The sequence below is a fragment of the Zootoca vivipara genome, chromosome Z1 (genome assembly GCF_965207765.1).
Source record: "Zootoca vivipara chromosome Z1, rZooViv2.hap1.1, whole genome shotgun sequence".
Lineage (NCBI taxonomy): Eukaryota > Metazoa > Chordata > Lepidosauria > Squamata > Lacertidae > Zootoca > Zootoca vivipara.
The window spans coordinates 8,239,477-8,260,961 of NC_142583.1; the positions used below are offsets into that span (position 1 = coordinate 8,239,477).

At 42.3% G+C, this 21,485-nt stretch overlaps 1 protein-coding gene across 6 annotated transcripts in view; it reads left to right on the plus strand.

Moving 5' to 3' along the window:
- SLIT2 (slit guidance ligand 2) overlaps positions 1 to 21,485 on the plus strand; it is a 210,504-nt gene that overhangs the window by 120,482 nt on the left and 68,537 nt on the right. For all 6 annotated transcript variants that reach the window (XM_088658345.1, XM_088658336.1, XM_088658343.1 and 3 more), the window contains exons 6-8: positions 8,803 to 8,874; positions 14,210 to 14,281; positions 19,042 to 19,205. In XM_088658345.1, coding sequence (XP_088514471.1) covers positions 8,803 to 8,874; positions 14,210 to 14,281; positions 19,042 to 19,205 — 308 coding nt within the window. The remainder of the gene's footprint in view (positions 1 to 8,802; positions 8,875 to 14,209; positions 14,282 to 19,041; positions 19,206 to 21,485) is intronic.

Here is a 21,485-nt window from a genome sequence, read left to right on the forward strand (position 1 = left end):
AGAGACTGTGTGTGCACGTACGTTACTTATGTTTCTAACATTCTAACATTGATCTATACAAGTTAAAATAAACTCCCGCAGCACTTCTGTTAGTGATTAAAGGAGGATCTACATCTGCTTCACGAATGTTTGCATTATCTATCTATCTGTTTATCTGTTTATTTAATGTATGTTTTATTACATCAGGCATCCCCAAACTTCGGCCCTCCAGATGTTTTGGACTACAATTCCCATCTTCCCCGACCACTGGTCCTGTTAGCTAGGGATCATGGGAGTTGTAGGCCAAAACATCTGGAGGGCCGCAGTTTGGGGATGCCTGTATTACATGTTTGAAATAAACAAAGTAATTACAGAATAATCAAAACACACAGCAGATTGGTTTCATCTTTTTTTGAAGTCTTTGAGAGCTATATAGAGATGGACCATTTCTTTTTTTATACAGTGCATAATTGTGGGGAACAGACCCTGGTTATACAAAGAAAGTTCGAGAGAACAAACCAATGGTCTGACCACCACTGATAACTAATAATTTTATTAGGTAAAAGAAAAACCCCATGGATTATAAGTAAATTTTAATGTTTTTCCTTTCAACCTTAGCTTGACTTTGGAGAGAAATTGTAATAACATTTTGTCTGCAGTATGTAGCTAAAACTGGAGTGCAGAAGTATTTCTAAACACCACCCATTGATTTGAATATATAACTCTAGCAGGAGAAAGAAGTGTGGGACAGCAGGGAGTCACATGATTGAAGTGCTAATGCTTTCAGGGGAACTTAATAAAGACCCCCTGTGGTGTTTTGTGCACTCTCAACTGGGGGGTGAAAAAGAGATAATATGTGTCAATATATTTGATCAGTAGTATATGTGTTTGGAAGGGGTAAATAAAGTTGTTGCTTGCAGAATCCTTGAGGAAAGCCGTCACAGGTATTCTTGATAATTTGTAAAGTCCAAGGACAATTCTCTGACGCACATATATTTGAAATGCAGATCATATTAAAGAAGCTTAATATGTTTAGATAAGGAAAAATAGTTACAGTAATGTTTTATATATGAACAGAAACATTACTGTATTGCTTTGCGTTGTATAATGAAAATGAGACTCCGAGAAGGATGACACCCCCAAGGTGGGCAGACTTTTTGCAGCAGTTATTTAAAAAGGGGGGCACAGACAATTAGGATATTGGCAGGCAGGGTTATAAACATTTAACTGGTCATCACAATAGTTCAAAAAGGTACATGAAACCCATTTAACCATAATTTATGCACTTCGTGAAATGAATAAATAAACTGCACACACTGTGATTTGCATGTGAAGATTTCCATGCATTTTAGACTGCTCCCCATACCAATTCAGGTTTCTGTAGAGAAGATGTATGTACAGTACAAGGCTTTTTTAAAAAAAGAACAAGTAGGGTTTCCCCAAACAGGAAAAGTAGAAGTAAGACTTTATTATGAACAGTTGCTGTAGCCCCAGATCACCTCTGGTGTGCATACTGCAGAAACAGTGTGTGGTACCCCTGCAGATTTCTTGAATAGGGCTTCCTGGCCCCTCATCATACTGTGTTTTCCCTTGGTACCGAGTTCTATCTCTCTGCTTCTATTCATTATAATACAACACTTTGCATCTTCTTTTTCTCCTTTTGGGACAGGAGGATCTTTGCCTTCAGAGAGCCAGCTATGGGCTCTGAGCATAGCTGCCATGTCATCCGTATTCCCTGGGAAACCCCCGTTTTTCCAGCCGTTCCTAGCTGGAAAAACGGATTTTTTTGTTTTCCCCCGGTTTACTTACCGGCTGGGGGAGGCTCCTTCTGTGCATGTCTGGAGTCTCTGGACATGCGCAGAAGTGATTTCTGGCACGGCGGCCATTATGGAACTAGGCAGAGCATGCTCAGAAGTGACTTTTGATGCTGCTTTGCCCAGTTCCAAAATGGCCGCAGCGCGACTTCCGGCGCGGTGGCCATTTTGGAACTGGGCAGAGCAGCATCGAAAGTCGCTTCTGAGCATGCTCCACCCAGTTCCAAAATGGCAGCAGCGCTACTTCCGGTCTGCCGATCCCTTATTTTTTCGGCAGCAACTTGGCAGGTATGGCTCTGAGAGGCTCAGCAACTGCTTTACAAGTGGTGTTGTGGTAAACCTCTGAGCCTCTTTGGCTTGCCGATCATAAGGTTGGCAGTTCGAATCTGCACGATGGGGTGGGCTCCTGTTGCTCTGTCCCAGCTCCTGCCCAACCTAGCATGAGAAGTGGTTTGGTCATGCTGACCACATAACATGGAAAGCTGCCTGCAGACAATGACTGGTCCCCTCAGCCTGAAAGTTGATTTCAACTGAACTTAACCGCCCAGGGGTCCTTTACCTTTACCTTTTACATGAGAATTCCATATACAGTATCCATAATTTTAACAACTTCACAATATCTGCATTTTTTAATTTTTTTAAAGTATTTGCATTTTTGGATAGAGAAAACATTATTTAATTGGCAGGGATCTTAAAGGGGATCTTAAAAGCACAGTCAGAAAGACATACACTGCTAGGATCACTAAACATATCAGGAGGAAAGAGTTCAGTTCTTACACCTCAGCTGTTACCATGTTATTCAATCAGACTAGTATTTTGCCTAATTTTTATTTAGTATTTGGGTTTGTTGACACTCGTAAGAATACTTTGCCTGCTGAGTAAAGGATAAGATTTGGCGATAGAAGGGGGAGGGTTTCTTCAGCCAGTGGCAACTTCTTAAATAACTTTTTGCATTGATATTTTACTCCGACTAGTATACTCTCAATGGCCTTTTTAAAATCAGTTGCCGCTATTCCACACTACCTCAAAGAACACGAAACAAAGAGAAAAAAACCCACTACATTTTAATCAGCAGACTTGCTGCCAAGAAAATGGTTTGTGCCAAGTTTTATCCCAGAGTGAACAGGGGGGGGGGATGTGGGAAAGGAGCAAGTTTGAAAACTGCTACCCAGCCTCAGCTACAGCAGTGTTTGGAAGACATTAAAAGAAGGACCCCCAACTTTTTTTCAGATGCACCTGAACTCATGCCAATTTAGGAGAAGAAATCTGCCTTTCAGCTCTTGTAGGACAAGATTTGCTCGAGTGCTTTCTCTGCCGTTAAATCTTTCCCTTTGTGTATAATATGGATGATTTAGGAGCAGCTGTGTCAGCGCTGATTTATACATTGACAGCTAAGGATAATAAGATATGGGGCCAACATACTGCTCACCCTTTTACAGATCAACCTGCAGACTGCATTAGGCAAATTTGATGGCATTAAAAGATTTCACCAATTTGTCTGGAAACAATTTCTCTTTTGTGTTGTGTCAGGGGATAACATTTCATGCCATTGTACTAATTTAAATGGCTTAGATAAATTACTCTGGAGGTTAGAGAACTGTACTGGATATATTATTTTGGCCCTTTAAAATAAAAAGCCTATTAACTAAATTGTTAAATGCCCTTAATTAGTTAAAATGGAAAGTGCCTGGGATTTTTTTAAAAAAAAAAAAACCCTGCAACACAAACATTGCACCAAAATGATTAACTGCAGTGTCTAGAAAATGATTGTTCTAGCAGACAGGTAACATACTGCAGTGAAGAATACATACAGGAAAAATAGTGAACGATCCAGTGTGAAGTTTTATTGTGCAAGCTGAATGAGAGCAGTGTAAGAGTGTGCACCCTTGTACTACTTCCATTAATCCCAATGGATTGAACTCCTAGTGAGTATATTTCTGAGTGTATAAAGTCCTTGATTGTGCCTGCAAATACTGTACTCTTGCTTCCAGTCCCACTGCCTCTCAAGTTACAATGAAGGCATATAGTAAAGGTAAAGGACCCCTGACTGTTAGGTCCAGTTGCGGACGACTCTGGGGTTGCGGCGCTCATCTCGCTCTATAGGCCAAGGGAGCCGGCATTTGTCCGCAGACAGCTTCCGGGTCTAAGCTGCTTCTGGTGAACCAGAGTAGCGCACGGATATGCCGTTTACCTTCCCGTTGGAGTGGTACCTATTTATCTACTTGCACTTTGATGTGCTTTCAAACTGCTAGGTGGGCAGGAGCTGGGACTGAACAATGGGAGCTCACCCCGTCACACGGATTCAAACCACCAACCTGCTGATCAGCAAGCCCTAGGCTCTGTGGTTTAGACCACGCCACCAGCTGCGTCCCTAAATCATTTAGAGGTAATCCCAAATTCAAGGGCTTCTTGAATTAACACTGCTGGCATGCAGCTTTCCTGCAGTCAGTTAGAAGCAGATGTTGTTCCATACACCACTTCATACAACTTTATTCCTCTTTGGAGGGGTGGCTTGCAGATTGTATCTGGCTCACCAAGCTGCAGGAAGTGGTCATCTCTCCCTGCAGATCTGAGCAGGAGATAAAGTGCCCTGCCTGCTGTTTAAGAGTAAAAAAGGCGGCATTTCCACCTTCCCCAGAACAAAGTGGGAGTGGGAAAAGAAGCAGTGCCTCTTACTTTGCACAGAGCGATCTGTGTGAAGTTAAAAGGCAGCGTTTTCAGCCAGCCACAACACCAGTACTGGAATGGGGAAGCCTGGAAACACTGAGTGTGCAGAGAAAGGCAGGGGGCAGGAAAGATGGAGGAAGAGTATGCTGAGTGCCTGAATGCCTGTGTATGTGTGATGTGTTCAGGTACACACTACTAGCCATTCCCACTGCTTACATGTGGCCCACAGAGATATGACTGTCAATGCAGCCCTTGAGCCAGAAAGGTTAGCCACCCCTGCTGTACAGCACTCTATCATTCCCTGTTACGGTTCTCTAACGCAAAGGCACACATTGCTGCATCAAATGTAGAAATAACAAGCAAACAAAAAAAGAGTTTGTACACATTTTGTGATTAAAAAATAAAAATGTTTGCATTAGCTCATTTGCGGTTCCATGAAAGTGAAATGGGGTTTTAAAAGAAATGGGGTTTTAAAAGAAAACTGAGGTGCCCACAATCCAAGATTGGCAAATAAAATTAATAGATTTTATGAATTTGGAAAGAATGACGGCTACAAAGAAATCTAGGACAGAAACTGGCTGTTGAAAAATAGCAGGGGACAGGACTGCATTGTGTGGTGTGTAGTGGCATAGATAACAAGCAGCCAATGTAGGTTAAAGCCCCCAACACACAAATTTGGGGCTGAGAAATGAGGGCACTGAATCTAGATCCTTGCTGCCTCTCATAAGAGCTGTTCTTTAGATGTAAGTAGTTTTGCAAGGACATAAAGAGTGCAGTATCCAGTAAGTGTAGGCAGGAAAGGGAGGACAAGTGATGCAAAAAGGCACGGGTGAGTCACTAGTGAGTCCAACATCCCGTTCCTGCTAAGTCAGGCATCCCCAAACTTCGGCCCACCAGATGTTTTGGACTACAATCCCCATCATCCCTGACCACTGGTCCTCTTAGCTAGGGATCATGGGAGATGTAGGCCAAAACATCTGGAGGGCCGAAGTTTGGGGATGCCTGTGCTAAGTCATCCACTGTTGAGACCCTATGAGCATATATGTAAAATTAAGATTGCCACCCCCCCTCAATGTGCATCATTTTGCATTTGTTTACCTCAAATTGCATTTGTCATTTTACCACCCATTCACCCAGTTTGGAGACTTCCTTTTAGACAATTTACCATTCTTCTTTGTTTTAACAACCCCGAACAATTACAGTTATGAGCAAACTTGCTCACCTCACTGCTCACTTCTAACTCTGAATCATTTATGAACCAGTTAAAAGGCGCGGGTCCCAGTATCTATGTAATACAGGAAAACTTGTTCTGTCAAGAGGGTTGACATGCAAATTTGCTTTGGAATGTAATTCTTTTAAGCAACCAGTTTTTATTGATGTTATGGTAGCATTATGTTATTATGTTGTATATTCTCTCTCTCTCCCTCTTTCTTTCTTTCTTTCTTTCTCTCTCTCTCTCTCTCTCTCTCTCTCTCTCTCTCTCTCTCTCTCTATATATATATATATATATATATATATATATGAGAGTAAGTGCAGCTTGTTGTTGTTGTTTAGTCGTTTAGTCGTGTCCGACTCTTCGTGACCCCATGGACCATAGCACGCCAGGCACTCCTGTCTTGCACTGCCTCCCACAGTTTGGTCAAACTCATGTTCGTAAGAGCAGCTTATAAAACAAAAAAATAGGAACTCAGAGGATAAGTCAAAGGCCGAGTTTTAAGGAGTGATTTGAAAAGGAGTGGGCAGTGGGGGAGATTCATTCTAAAGCACTGGGGGTGGGGTGGGGTGGAGAGCAGGCAGGGGCAGGGCTGTCGTGCATCCCAGGGGCGTTGCGCAGATCCTGGGTGCATGGCGCCCAGCGCAGGGGGGAGCAGCCGCGATGGAATCCCACCGGAATCATGCTGCCGGGGGCGGTGCGCTTCCCCCGCACTCCTCTTCCTCCGCCTGTGGGGGAGGGTAATGAAAGTGTTTCCTAAAGAAATACCAAGCCTAAGTAACAACCAACAAGAGAAAGGACACATTTTGAAGGAGGAGACCTCGTGGTGGTAGAGTGGAAGTCATGAAGGTCATGGACAGGGCCATAGTACCATCTGTTGAAATTCATATCTCATGCCACAGCTCAGTCAAGCTGGGATACTTGGATTTTAAACTAGGTTATAATCCTTATGTAAATTGAGCCATGCCAGTGCATGAATGTTTACGCTAGGGCTGTAGTAGAGCTGGCCCACCCACGAGGCAAGGTGAGGTGACTGCCTTGGGCAGCAGGATCCACAGGGGCAGCAGATCCCAATGTAGATCTCCCACCAACCCTTTGTTCCTGATACAGATCTTCACTCACACCTTCTTCTCTGAAGGGAGGGACACCATTTTGTGGTTTGCCTCAGGTGCCAAAATGTCATGGGCTGGCCCTGCGTTGTAGGTACATTTTACTAGACAAGGTCCCAAGTGCAGGATGCTGCCTAAAATATTGTAACAGTGTTATTTCAGAAGATGTAGCTCAGCTCTGCCAGTGCAGATATTGCCTCAGTGAAGCAAGTCAGTAGAAACTGCACCTCTTTGCGAAAGAGTTTTGCTTAGAAGTAAATCTCACAGATTTTACTGCCCATTATTTGGAAGTAGGTGTGTTTAGAATCGGATCGTAAACCAGTGGAAATCAAAGCAATTTACTTTAGTGGCAGAGTAGACTGGAACTGTTAGAGCAACTGAAGCTAGCCTCATATTAAGCACTCCCCTTAAAAGTAACTGATACTTGCTTCCAAGTTAAAAAGTTTAAAATCAAGCAGCTCGGCGACAGTAAAAAATACAAGCCCCATTAAAAATCGCTTGAGATTGAGGGTAAATTGTGACATGGGAGGCCTATTCTACATGGGTACGCTTCCTGCACAAGTTAAACTCCTTCTTGCACACTGCTCCTACTTTCCTAGAAAAAGGCTCTCCACTTCAGAACCCACCCCCCACGTGTGGGGAGCAGGGGGCAGGGAAGCAAGCATTCAATAGTATGAGTGCAGCTCTGTTGTTTCTTCCATGCAATTACCAGTGTGTGTACTTTCCTTATGACTGTTTTCAAACTTTATAATTGTTGGCGGGTTTATCATTAAATGGATAGGTGTAAAGATTCTCACACTTACTGAATCCGTTTCTGACAACCTGCTTTAGTTGCTGGGATGGATAGATAGATTAAAGTGTGTTGTTGTTGTTGTTGTTTTGTGTGTGTGTGTGTGTGGTGTGCATCTTTGTTGAAACAAGAAAACGTTGCATAATTTTAAATAAGGTCAGCAATTTAGAAAAAAAAAACTGTAAATTGATCACCCCAATCCTATTCATGTTTACCTGGAAATAAGCCATGTGGAACTTAATTCATGAATGTATGCACAGGTATTGCACAGTATTTTAATTTTCATTGTTATGTTTATGTTTATAGAAATGGTGCTTTGGGTTATTTCAACCAGAGATTTTGTTTTTGCTCTTTGTATGAAAATGTTTCGATCCGCCATTCCATACCACACCCCGAATGAGGCAGTTGCCAATATAGTAATGCTCTGAACCAGGGAAGGTAATAATCTTCAGAAAAACTGAGTCTAAATTTTTCATACCTCAATACTTCAAGATTAATAATGTATGGGCAGCCCCGGTGATTTTTATGCCTAGAATTTCTGTGCTCCTTTATTGCATCTTATCTACATAGCTTCATGAAGAATATAAACTGTAGGAGTCATACACTAAGGATTCATTACACTAAGGATTGTTTTCACGAACTAGAATATGAATTGGTTTTATTCAGAAGGGAACTGGGGAAATGCTATGAGCATCATATGTATGCCTAAGGATGTGGAATTCTGGAAGGGGAGCTGCCTTTACGGAACTAAGGGTGGTCTCTCCTGCCCGCCAAGGATAGTGAAATTAACATGCAGCTGGGGCTTCTCTGATAAATGGATTCTGTTAGGTCACTGAGGGGATGCGTGTGACATTAAGTGATTTACAGCCCCTTTACCTTAATGAAATTGTTTCAGCGAGATGACGCTGAGAGCTTTTAATGGATAGCTTTTCTTGATGTAATGAAATTGCGTTCCTTTGGCATTTAATACAAGGTGCAGTTATTATTTACTGGAGCTTTCCCAAGGCTGCCGTGTTTCTGCACGCACAGTTCTGAACAAAAAGACACTCCAGTGGCAGCGAGGAGACCAGAATGGTGTGTGACATTCTTAAGCAGATGAGTGTATTTGGGGGAGTGCGTCTCAGTTAGTGTGGCCTACCTTTCAAGCCTTATCTCTTAAGGAGGCTTTCTTATCCACAATGCTGCCAGCCTTCATCTCTTTCACATATCGCCTCCTAATCTATTTAACAGGCAACTGGATTACAACCAGATCAGCTGCATTGAAGATGGGGCGTTTAGGGCTCTCCGTGATCTGGAAGTGCTGTAAGTAAACTGCTTGTCTCTCTTACTTTTTTTAAAACAGAGAAGTCCAAATGCAGAAGCTCATCTGGTGTCAAAACGTTTGAATGAAATGATGTATTAGAATAAACCCCTTTCGATTAGAATAATATTGCTTGATAAGATATTGTAAGCACATGGAAAGAGTTGAGATAATCCCCTCTTTCTTTCTTTCTTTTTACAAAATCATCACATTTGTCAGATACAACCTTGTAAGGGCAAAGTAACTTCCTTACGGAAATAAAGAAAGGGTTTTATGATTCAATGTATTCTTGTAAGCTCATTTTCCATTGTTCAGATCCACACAATTATGCCCCTCTTTTCGATCATAATCTTTGTGTAATGAACACATTCCAAAGCCTTGAATACACATTAGCAGCTTTCACAAAGCAAATTTTCTAGGAGATGGGCGTGTGGATGTTTTCAAGAGCTTGTGGCTTTCCATACTCAGTTTTTCTTACAATTGATTTTTGTTCCTGACCTGCTGCCTGCAAGCTGTTCACTGTGGAATAGCTTCACAGAAGTCAATAGGAGTTTTGTAGAAATAAGCAGGTAGGCAAGGTAGGACCTTTTGAATTCTCATACCAGTGATGTATTGCTTATGTTCATTTAACTCAAAGTGAGTACAGCCTAGTAACCTAACACTTTCCTTCTTCCTGCATTTTAACTGTAATCAAAATTACATTAATGATGATTAAAGAAAAAACTTACTGCCTCTGAAATAAGACAGTAAATGTAATGAATAAAATGTCTATTTTAAAAAAACACAAATGGCACATAATCGTGAAATATGCTGTCAGTCAGTATTGCGTGTTCATTGGCAACACATTTTAAATAACTTATTTTCCCTGTCCGTATACAGTGCTCTATGCAAATGTGCCATTCGTTGTTTTGATTTAATCATTTTAAAAACAACCAGAAGGTACAATGCTAAATTAGTTCTAAAGGAGATTCTTGTTAGTCGATTTCAAAATCAGAAAGTCATTTTCAGATTTTTTATTTTATTTTTAAATAAAAGGAACCCAGAAGCCCAGACGGAGAGCAATAAATATTATCATTATTTGGCAAATTCAGAGCTAGTCCCTTCTGCCCAGCTATAATAGTAAATCACAGTTGACGCTAGTTTGAATTTAAAAACAATAGTACCAGTCCTTGCATTTTATTCAAGATGAGGTATGACAACATAGAGCAAAAAATATTGTGAAGTGAAAACACTTTTTAATGTAAAAACATTTGGATTATTTAAGTTTTCAGATGGGTCGTATGCCATTCATACATGGTCTACATTATTTTATCATCTGCCAAAGAATTTCCAATGATCTCTTACCAAGCCTGGATGAACTAGTGTATTACGCTTTCCACTGTTCATATAAAACTTTAATCTCATAGTAAGCTATGGAACCTGTCCCATGTAAAATCTTATGCAATGAAAGTCAGGCCAGGCCTTCCCAATGTGCTTTCACAGTACTCTGTTAAGTTAGTGCATCATGTATATCTAAGAGATTGGACACTATCCATACTCATGCCCATTTATGGCAAAAGCTCTGTTTGTTCCTGAACCAGTTCACCATAAAACAGTGTGGCATCCCATAAGAAGGTAATGAGCCTAAATGCGCACATCGTTATAGGAACAGCTAGGCATGTAGCTGGGCATGGCTATCTATATAGCAAAGAACAATTAAGAAAATTCATTTTCAAAAAACCACGTTCTAATATTCTGTTACTTTTGAAATTGCATATATTGACGTTTAATAATGTGTTTGCAGGATGAGCAGAAGTAAAGGATCAAATTCCTAAATCTGTTAACAGCTTGAAGTTAGCCACTTATGTTTTCTATTTGACTGATCATATTGTTGCTTTTAATAGAGCAAAGTTCATGGAATGCATTTTATATATGTGTGTATGTGTAGCAGGCTTGTGCGATATATATGCCTTACTGACAGCTTTTCCTCAAAGTTTTAACCGTAGACTTGGTATATTTCTAATAACAACAAAAAGATGTGAGGACAGAGGGAATGCTTCCTGTGAATGGCAATGCAGTTTATGTCTTATTAAAACAGCCAAATTGAAATTTAGACAATTCAAAAAGAACACTTGGAAGGGTTTTAGGTAGTACTTCTGCCAGTGAATTCCTCCTGTGCCTGCTATTGTGGTTTTGAAATCACATCCTCCTGTTTTTAATTTACCCCTGCTGCTGGTGTTGTGTGTGTGAATGGGGATCGGTCAAATAGTATGGAAATGTCAGAGGAAAACAATGGCTCTGGGAACTGTCACAATGTGGTCAAATTCAGCAGCTGAATTCCAATAAAAGGGGGGCATCTTTCTGCACTGATAACTGTGGGGTTACTTGAACCCAGGAAAGAAGAAAACATAAACAGATTGCAGGAACATTTTGTGAAGTCGGGAGGTTGGAGGTGGAGATGAACATTATCCATTGAAAACAGTTTACTGTGAAATGTCATAGGCCATTGATGTCATGTGTTCTGACAGCTAGTCCATGGACCCATGAACTAACTTCTTGTTCTGGAGAGAACCATAGACTTCAACAAGACTAGTTTGAAACACAAATCCCTGTAGCTCTTACAAGTGCACACCTGTTTTGGTGGCAAATTTGCATGCTTTTTCAGAGTACATATATAGTTATTGGCTTATTGGCTTCATATGGGGTTTGTTGCATTACTCAGGGTGCACATAGGAGCTAGAAAGATTTTAGCAGATACAGGATAGCATCCAGCATACTGTACCAACAGTTTGTAGAACAGTCAGCACCAAAATTACTTGAAAGCTACATCAGAACTCTGTTCCATCCATGGAGCTATTAAATGATTCTTGAGCATGTCAGGAACACTTTGTTCCTTTTTACTAAGAGTGCATTTATTTATTTTTTGTACACAGTAATGAAATAATAAAAGTTTGGGTTTTCACAGACTTGCAGGGCAGCTCTCATTAAACTGGTGACACTGATATGTGCAAACTCAATATTTTGAAGCAGTTCTCCACACCCTTATAATGACAAGTGTTGTTTCACAAAAGTCTTGACAATGGCATAAACCCTGTCATCTTTCACTGAAGCCATGTTCACGGGCATTTGATATTAGCTGACAAAAACACTTTCCATGTTATTGGCTTAAGATTGCAGGTGTTCTGTTTTGGTGTTATTAATATTGCAAGTAGAACCTGCAGCAGAACACTTCAGAGTAGATTGATACTGGTCAGCTATGTCTTCTTCCCAGATACTCAGTTTAATTTCCTCCTTCCCTACTTACAGTTTTCTGTCCCCTACAACAGTCAGTCTGCATTCCTTATCCACTGAACATGCTCAGGCCTTACTTGGCTTTCCATAAAAAAATGTAAACAATTCTGACACTTTCAAGAGCATGTAAAGCTGCCATTATTATTACTATTACTACTACTACTACTACTACTACTACTACTACAGTGGTACCTCTACTTACGAATTCAATGCGTTCCGAACACACATTCGTAAGTCGAAAAAAATTGTAAGTCGAATCCCGTAGGAATGCATTGGGAGAAAAAATTCATAAGTCGAAGCAACCCTATCTAAAAATTCGTAAGTAGAAAAAATCCTATCTAAACCACATCCAAGATGGCGGACGGAGCTCCATTCGTAAGTAGAAACATTCGTAAGTAGAGATATTCGTAAGTAGAGGTACCACTGTATTTTTAGCAAAAGTAATGTACATACTTTGGAAATTATTATTTAGTATTATTGTTATTAATTTCATTTTTCAGTTGCTTAGGGTTGGATCCAAAGACATTTCTTACTTGCAGGAAGAGAGTGTCAGCCCAATACCTCTCTCTACCGGAAGTTGAGCCTAAGTGTCTTTCCCTTTCCCTTACAAACAAACAAACAAACACCCCACCCTAGGATCAAAACTGCACTATTCTGACTCCACTTCCTGACTTTACTTCCAGAAGCAGGTCATTGCATGCTGCTACATGGCAGGACCAGGTCCCTTAGATCCAAACCGTATTGCATCTTTAACCTAAGAAAACCATATTACTCTCCCTGAAGGTGCCGTCAGTTGTCTTGTCAACATCTTTCCTTAAAATCCATGCTTCGGAAATGCAGTGTTAGTATCACATAGTTCATATAATGGATATATTGCTCTATTTTGATTCGCCTCACCTTTGGGGTAACCATCTTTCTGCCCCGGCCTCCGTTCACGACTGCCATTTTACAGTATTATAAATAAATAAGAAGCTTTTCAGATTACAGCTTCCTTCGCCGTGATCTGAAAAGCTATATATATATTGAAAGTGAAATGCATTATTTTAGGTTTAGGACACATATACCTGCCACATGGGATGTGGGTGGCGCTGTGGGTTAAACCACTGAGCCTAGGGCTTGCTTTCAAATAAGTTTGCTTAGTGCTAATATTGTATAAAGTACAAATTTCAGTTTTCCTTTTTTATATCTGATGAGCATTTCCATCTCAAAATAGCATCAGCTATGAGAAGTTTTTCATGACCAGAGTTTTCATCCTGATCCTAAACATATTTCCATGTCTGTTTAAAGTTAGTGTTGGCATGCATAGGCGAAGTCTCTTTAGCACCTGTTGATACAATAATGGAGATGTACTTAGTGTTGAATGTCAAAAATATAATTTAACTTCCATTAAAGTTTAAGAAAATTAGAGACTTGACAGTGGTGGCTAATGTCTTAGTATACTGTACCTTGATTGAACTACTGTAATATATGCAAGGCTGCCTTTGAAGACTGCTGGAAACAGTAAAGGTAAAGGGACCCCTGACCATTAGGTCCAGTCGTGACCGATTCTGGGGTTGTGCGCTCATCTCGCATTATTGGCCGAGGGAGCCGGCGTATAGCTTCCAGGTCATGTGGCCAGCATGACAAAGCCACTTCTGGCGAACCAGAGTGGCACACGGAAACACCGTTTACCTTCCCGCTGTAGCGGTTCCTATTTATCTACTTGCATTTTGAGGTGCTTTCGAACTGCTAGGTTGGCAGGAGCTGGGACCGAGCAACGGGAGCTCACCCCGTCACAGGGATTCGAACCACCAACCTTCTGATCAGCAAGCCCTAGGCTCAGTGGTTTAACCCACAGCGCCATCTGGGTCCCCATGCTGGAAACAATAGTCAGTTCAAAATGCAGCAGTGAGACTTCTGACCACCACTATATTTTTTAAGCATATATTTGCTGCCATCCACCTCGTCTCAAGAGACAGTGGAGTGCACCTCTAGGGTCAAGTCAGTCTGTTTCAGATGTTTCTTCAAATATTCATAGAACTGTTGTGTCATGTGAAAAAATGTGTACCTGTCCTTAATGTTTTACAGCACTCTCAACAATAACAACATCACACGACTCTCAGTGGCAAGTTTCAACCATATGCCTAAACTCAGAACCTTGTAAGTAGTTAACATGTTTTACTTAAAATGTGATAAAATGTAATTCCTATGAATAGTTTTTCGCAATAACCAGTGTTAGGAACTATATTTTAGAGGTTTGACCATTTAGTACTACCCTGAAGGTGTGACTCACTTGCCTGAATACTTCCCTTTGTGCAAACAAGCCTTTGCGCCTTTGCTGTAGTGTAGGGTTGTATACAGACTGGTGCAGTTTGTAAATAAGAGGGCAATTGCAGCAAAATGTGCTTTCAAGAAAGGCTTGATAATATTTGAAAGTTGAGCAGGTGGATGTCAGATCACACCCCATAAAAGATCAGAAATGCAGGGCATGACCATGCCTCAAAACTTGCTTTTAATTTTTTGGACCCATATGTGTCATATCCGTCTTGTGTTTTGAAAAGGCTGATTATTGACTAACGTATAACTATTTAAGACTCTCAGACCAATAGAATTTTCAGAGAGCACAACTTCTTCATCTGTTTCCTTGTGACTTGCACATCAGTGTGAAGAAAACATTTGAAGGTGTGCTAGATTGAAATTTTAAATAGTCAAAACGTATTTAAAAATAGCTTCTCTGGAACAAAACCTGAGAGGTGTTTTGAGGAACTGGTCAGGTTTCACTTAAGACCACAGTAGAATCTGTGATTGGCTGTCAGATATGATAAATGTGAAATCTTTAAGGTTTTATTGCTGTAATGCTAGGAGGCCTAATTCAATTAGAATGGCTCTCCCAGATATATATATATATATATATATATATATATATATATATATATATATATATATATATAATACATGTTCCAATAGTGCAATAATTAAGGTTGTGGCAGCAGTTGCTTCGAGAATCCCATATTTAAGGATTGATCTTACATGTAAAATATGCATAAGGCTATTAAGAAAAATAATTGAACAAATTCTAATTAGTGCTGATTTTTTAAAAACACACACACACACCAGTGTTTGATATGTTATCAACAGTAGATAAGTAAAACTGCATGAAGCTCATTCTCATATGCATTTAAATCAGGACTGAGCCCCAGATGTTTATCTTCCTCGTGGCACCACAGTTCAAGCATGTGATGAAACGTTCTCTTCCCTATATGGAAAAACAAGCTGCACAAAGCGTGGCCCAGAATTTGAGAAGCTTTTGCCTCCTCAGGGTTGTAGTACCGTGTTTCCCCTTTTTTAATACGTAGTCATAAAGTAAGGCATGGCAGGGTTTTTAATCATTTGAGAAATGTAAGACATACCCGAAAATAAGCCATAATTCCGCGACGCTGGCCGCAACAGGAGGAGGAAGCCTGCCGGGTTCGGTCAGTGCCCGGAAGCGGCTGCTGCTGCAGCAGCGCCGATAAAGCGTGCAGCAGTACCGCACGGAGCACCGAGGGCACAAGCCAGCAGGACCTGCCAGGTCGGGTTGGCGCTCGGAAGCGGCGGCGGCTGCAGCGCTGACAAAGTGCGAAGCAGCACCGCACTCTCTCTGTGTGTGCGTGTCCGTCTCTCTTTCTGTGTGTGTGTGTGTGCACGTATCTCTCTCTGTCTCTTTCTCTCCCCATGCGTCTTTTTCTCTCTCTCCCCCTGTGTGCACGTCTGTCTCTCTCTGTATGTTTGTGATCGCGTCTCCCCCCCCCCCGACAGAGAAAAGGTGCTGCGTAGGTTCCTCTTCGGCTCGTCATTCAGCCGCCCCGGCCTCCTCGGCGAGAGCTGACGCCGCTCCTCTCCCGCTCCTTCCCTTTCCCCCCTCCCTTCCCTTGGTCCGTGAGTTGGGGTAGCGCGCGCCAGAGGCGCAGGCCCAAGCCTCGTCCCCCTCACGCTTCCCTCACGAGCGTCTCAGAGCAGAACGGGTCCCGGCCTCCCTCCTCATTCCCCGGGCAGCGTGAGAGAGCCCGGGGAGCAGCCTCTATACCTCCGCGCGAACACACACCCGGCTGCTGCCACCTTCGAAGCCATGGGAGATGAGCAGCCTCCCAGTGCTCCCACCCAACCGCAAGTGCTTCGACTGCGACCAGCGCAGTCCCATTAAAACACAGTAAGACATCAAAGAGTAAAAACTTCCCTAAGCAGGGCTGCCTTCAGGTGTCTTTTAAAAGACAGATGGTTGTTTATTTACTTGACATCTGATGGGAGGGCATTCCACAGGGTGGGCTTGACTACAAGGCACTCTGCCTGGTTTCCTGTAACCTCCTCTTCCTCCTCCTTCGTAATACAATAAAAATGATGGGTATAGCAAATAAAAATAAATATGAAAGTAGAAAAATAAAACGGGCAAAACACCACTACTAAAAATACAATGCCACATTCAATTGTAACATATGAGAAGAACTGCCAGATGGCCCTTGGAGCCGGATCTCACCGTCCAGGCTGAATGATGGGGGTAGAGATGCTCCTTTAGGTATGCAGGGCAAAAGCTGTTTAGGTCCTTAAACGCCAGCACCAACACTTTAAATTGTGCTCAGAAACGTACTGGGAGCCAGTGTAGATCCTTTAAGACCAGTGTTATATGGTCCTGGTTGCCACACCCAGTCACCAACCCTAGGAATAAATAAACAAACAAACAACTCTTAACAGTTCAAGAGCCCCGTCCTCTTTTTTTTTTTTACCAGACAACCTTAACCTTATGCTATCAATCTTAACCCTGCTATCAAAGCAACATCTTTTCACCCACAGCTGAAATGCTCAAATCCTTCCCTGGCTCCTTTTACTCCCTCCAGCCTTTAATGAACTGCACTGCTGCTATGATCTACTTCACAATCCAATACTTCATTTCCCTAAATATAGCCAACATGCCAAGATGAAAACACTTAAGGGTTTGGTATCTTAATATTAAGCATTGTTTTAAGCATGGGCCTCTAGGTGTCAGTGCACCTAATCCCCTCTACTGTAATTAAACCAAAAGAGATGGAAGAGACGATTCAGCAGAAAATGTGCTAATGAAAGGATTTCTGCAAGTAGTTATGCTGGTGGCTAATAATACCTCAAAATGTTCATTAGAGATGGTTCTCAAATCTCAGGTTTTAGCATGGAACATCAGTTCCCTAATCAATAGGTAGTCTTACAGTACAGGAAAGACCCAAGGTTTGAGATCAGTATAAAAGGATTGCTCTGAGCTACAGGGAGACGGATCTGCTAGAGAGGGAGGTAGTGGGGATATTTGTTGGTGTTCTGGTAATATAAGGAACACCCCAGATATATACATCACATTATTCTTGCTCCAGGGTATCTACATTTCTCAGTCTAATAAACTTGGATGCCATTTACCCACACTTCTCCTACCCACAAGCTACCCACATATTCCTAGGATCCATAGAGAAAAGTTTCTCAGTGCCTCCCTCCAATCTTCCACAGACCTAAAGGCTACAACATTCTTAACAACAACAACAACAACAACAACAACAACAACAACAACAACAACAACAACTTATTATTTATTCCCCAGCCACTCTGGGTGGCTTCCAACAAAATATTAAAATACAATGGTCTGTTAAACATTAAAAGCTTCCCTAAGCAGGGCTGCCTTCAGGTGTCTTCCAAAAGTCTGGCAGATGTTTTTCTCTTTGACATCTGGTGGGAGGCTTACTGTGTCTCAGTCAGATTTTGCAGGCACAGAAATGTTGACATCTGTCAAGAAAGGCATGAGAGGCAGTGAGAACCCCGTACAGAGTTCCCATCTTTCATTCCCCCAGAGTGGTAAAGAGCAAGGCCTCAAAGGTGACAGCAGACCTATCATTGTCAAGTTGGAATGGACCACGAGGGGCATCTAATCCAACTCTCTTTAGGAATCCTTTGCCCAACATGGGACCTGAACTCAGTGACCCTGAGGTTAAGAGTCCCATGCTCTTATCAACTGAGCTATGTATGTAGCCACTGTCAAGGGAGCGAGGAAAGAGAGTTAAATGTCAGCTCAAGAGCAACGGTCTTATTAGTAGTAAAGGTAAAGGGTAAAGTGACCCCTGACTGTTGGGTCTAGTTGCGGACGACTCTGGGGTTGCGGTGCTCATCGCTTTACTAGCCGAGGGAGCCGGCGTACAGCTTCCGGGTCATGTGGCCAGCATGACTAAGCTGCTTCTGGCGAACCAGAGCAGCACATGGAAATGCCATTTACTTTCCTGCCAGAGTGGTACCTATTTATCTACTTGCACTTTGACGTGCTTTCGAACTTCTAGGTTGGCAGGAGCAGGGACCGAGCAATGGGAGCTCACCCCGTCGCGGGAATTCGGACCTTCCGATTGGCAAGCCCTAGACTCCGTGGTTTAGACCACAGCACCACCCGCGTCCTTCTTATTAGTAGTAGTGGGGACAATAGATTAATGATGTCATAATCATGAGAAGATGGGGCAGGGAGAGTTTTTAGCAACTGTGGAGAAAGGGGCAGCTTGGGGCAAAAACTGGGGGATGAAGATTGGCAGCAAAGTAGGAATGGTGCATAGGTGGGGATGGGGGCATTGAAGGAGCTGTGGAGGAGTGGGAGTTTGGTAGCAGGTGTGGTTACTGAGCAACTCAAGCAGGGGCAGCAGCCCCTAATAACCTCATATAAATAAGCCAATCAGAAGTGAATGCTCAGCAAGCAGTTAACACATTATAACCTCTCTGGAAACTTGTGGGGGGGAGATCGGCATGAATGCACCATAAACAGGTCTCCTAGACTAAGCGTGTAACGTTGCAACTGTAGACTTTAATCATGTTTCATTGTTTGCTTTGTACTTACCAGACTATATTGCCTTTATGTACTTTTTGGTTTTATTTTGCTGTGTTTCATCCAGCCGACTACACTCCAACAACCTTTACTGTGATTGCCATCTAGCCTGGCTCTCCGATTGGCTACGCCAGCGACCTCGGGTTGGACTATACACTCAGTGCATGGGCCCCTCACACTTGAGGGGTCACAATGTAGCTGAGGTTCAAAAACGGGAATACGTCTGCAGTGGTAAGACTCTCAATGTTATTACAAAAGTACCTTAATGTGTCATGCATGGCAAAGCAGCCCGAAAGAAGGCAGGGGTAACACAAGCTTCACTAACAGTGCACAAAACATAGTATGTTCAATCTACTTATAGCCAGGCTGCATCTGTCTCAACCCCTCCCCTTAGCTATATAGATGCAGGCAGTGCAGCTCAAAGGTGGGAGCCTGGGAGGCATGCATGTACCAACTGTATCCTCATCTAGTCATCCCCATATGCCTGAAGCAGATGTCACACTCTCCAGAACCATGATCACCTTGTACTGGAAAAGAGGGAGGGCTAGCTGGGGATACTAGAGGTAGGGGGACGCGGGTGGCACTGTGGTATAAAGCACTGAGCCTCTTGGACTTGCTGATTGGAAGGTCGGTGGTTCGAATCCACACAACGGGGTGAGCTCCTGTTGCTCTGTCCCAGCTTCTGCCAACCTAGCAGTTTGAAATAGTGCCAGTGCATGTAGATAAATAGGTACCGCTGTAGCAGGAAGGTAAACGGTGTTTCCGTTCCCTATATGGTGTTCCGTTGCACCAGAAGTGGCTTATTCATGGTGGCCACATGACCTGGAAAGCTGTCTGTGGGCAAATGCCAGCTCCCTTGGCCTGAAAAGAAGATGAGTGGCACAACCCTATAGTCGCCTTTGACTGGACTTAACTGTCCAGGGGTCCTTTACCTTTTTTCCTTTACTGGGGGTAAAAGGTAAAGGGACCCCTGTCAGTTAAGTCCAGTCACAAACGACTCTGGGGTTATGGCGCTCATCTTGCTTTACAGGCCGAGGGAGCTGGCGTTTGTCTGTCCACAGACAGTTTTTCCGGGTCATGTGGCCAGCATGACTAAGCCGCATCTGGCGCAACGGAACACCAACACCTATTCATCTACTTGCACTTTTGGGTGTGCTTACGAACTGCTAGGTTGGCAGGAGCTGGGACCGAACAACGAGAGCTCACCCCGTCGCAGGGATTCAAACCTCTGACCTTTTGATCAGCAAGCCCAAGGCTCAGTGGTTTAGACCACAGCGCCACCCGCGTCCCTCAAGTTATTGGAGGTAGAAAAAGGCTAAATGTTTCCCCTATCAAGCAGTTGCACCCTGCATGTGCATAGGTGTGGGATGGGTTGAAGCCGGCTTCTTCCGAGCCCTATGGGAATCACTCACGAAATAACTTCACCTTTGCTATGATTAGATTCAACCTGTCTCAGGTTACACATTTAGTGTCATAGCTATGAGGGTGGGTGAAAAGTGTGGGCCCAGGATATTAAATCCAGATGGGTTTTTAACATAAAATAAGTATCATATTTGAAGTGTACTTCTCGTTCATGCTCTTTCATTTTTTACAGCCTTAAAACCTGTTTTGAATTGAAAACCCAAGGGTTTGGAAAACGGAATTCATTCTGTGCATTTTACCATGTCTGTGGCTTTTTCGATTGCTTGTAATGACATATTAAAATAACTAATGATATACCACTAACATTTGTCTCTATTTTTCCTCCGTTCATACCCCCTAGATGAGGAAGAAGGCAAGTTCATTTAAATAAAACCAATCTTTTAATGGCAGATTAAATCATTAGTCAGCATTGCTTCATCACGTTTCCTCTATAAATGTGTATACAGTGGTTGTACTTTACCTGCCCATTTTCTCTTTTACTCACTGAAAAGAGGGGTTTTCAGCAGTGAAATTTTCTCAAGTAGTATTTAAAAAGAATGAGATAATTCAGTATTCTTGAAAGTGGCAACAGGTGGTCATCTTCGTTCTGTGAAGGAGGAGTAGCTCACCTGAATTGGTCCCCAAGAGATTTCCACCCATTAAAAAAAAGTCTTTAAAAATACTACTCATGTGGGTCTCCCACTGTGACACAATTGTGCTAAAAGCTTTTCTGTGCCCTCTGTTTTTTATTTTTTTTACTAACTGCTGCCATCATTTGCTGTGATATGTCTTTACTTTTTTTTAATACTTCATTTACTGCTGTTAGTCCCCTGCTGTGATTCTGTGATGCCAAAAGCTTTTTTGCCCAATAACCCCAAACGCAAAAAGTAAAAAAAAACCCAACAACCTCAGAGGGTCCATTCAGACTAAAGTCCACAGAAGTCACCCCTGCCGTTCACCAAGCAGTAAATGCTTTAAATCAAGGGAGCAAATTATTTACTTATTTTTGCTTGTTTGCGCTACTGAAGAATGAACTGACTGCCAAATATATACATATGTGTTAATCAGTGTTGGTAAGTTAAAGACTGCACATTGGCAATTATAAATTAT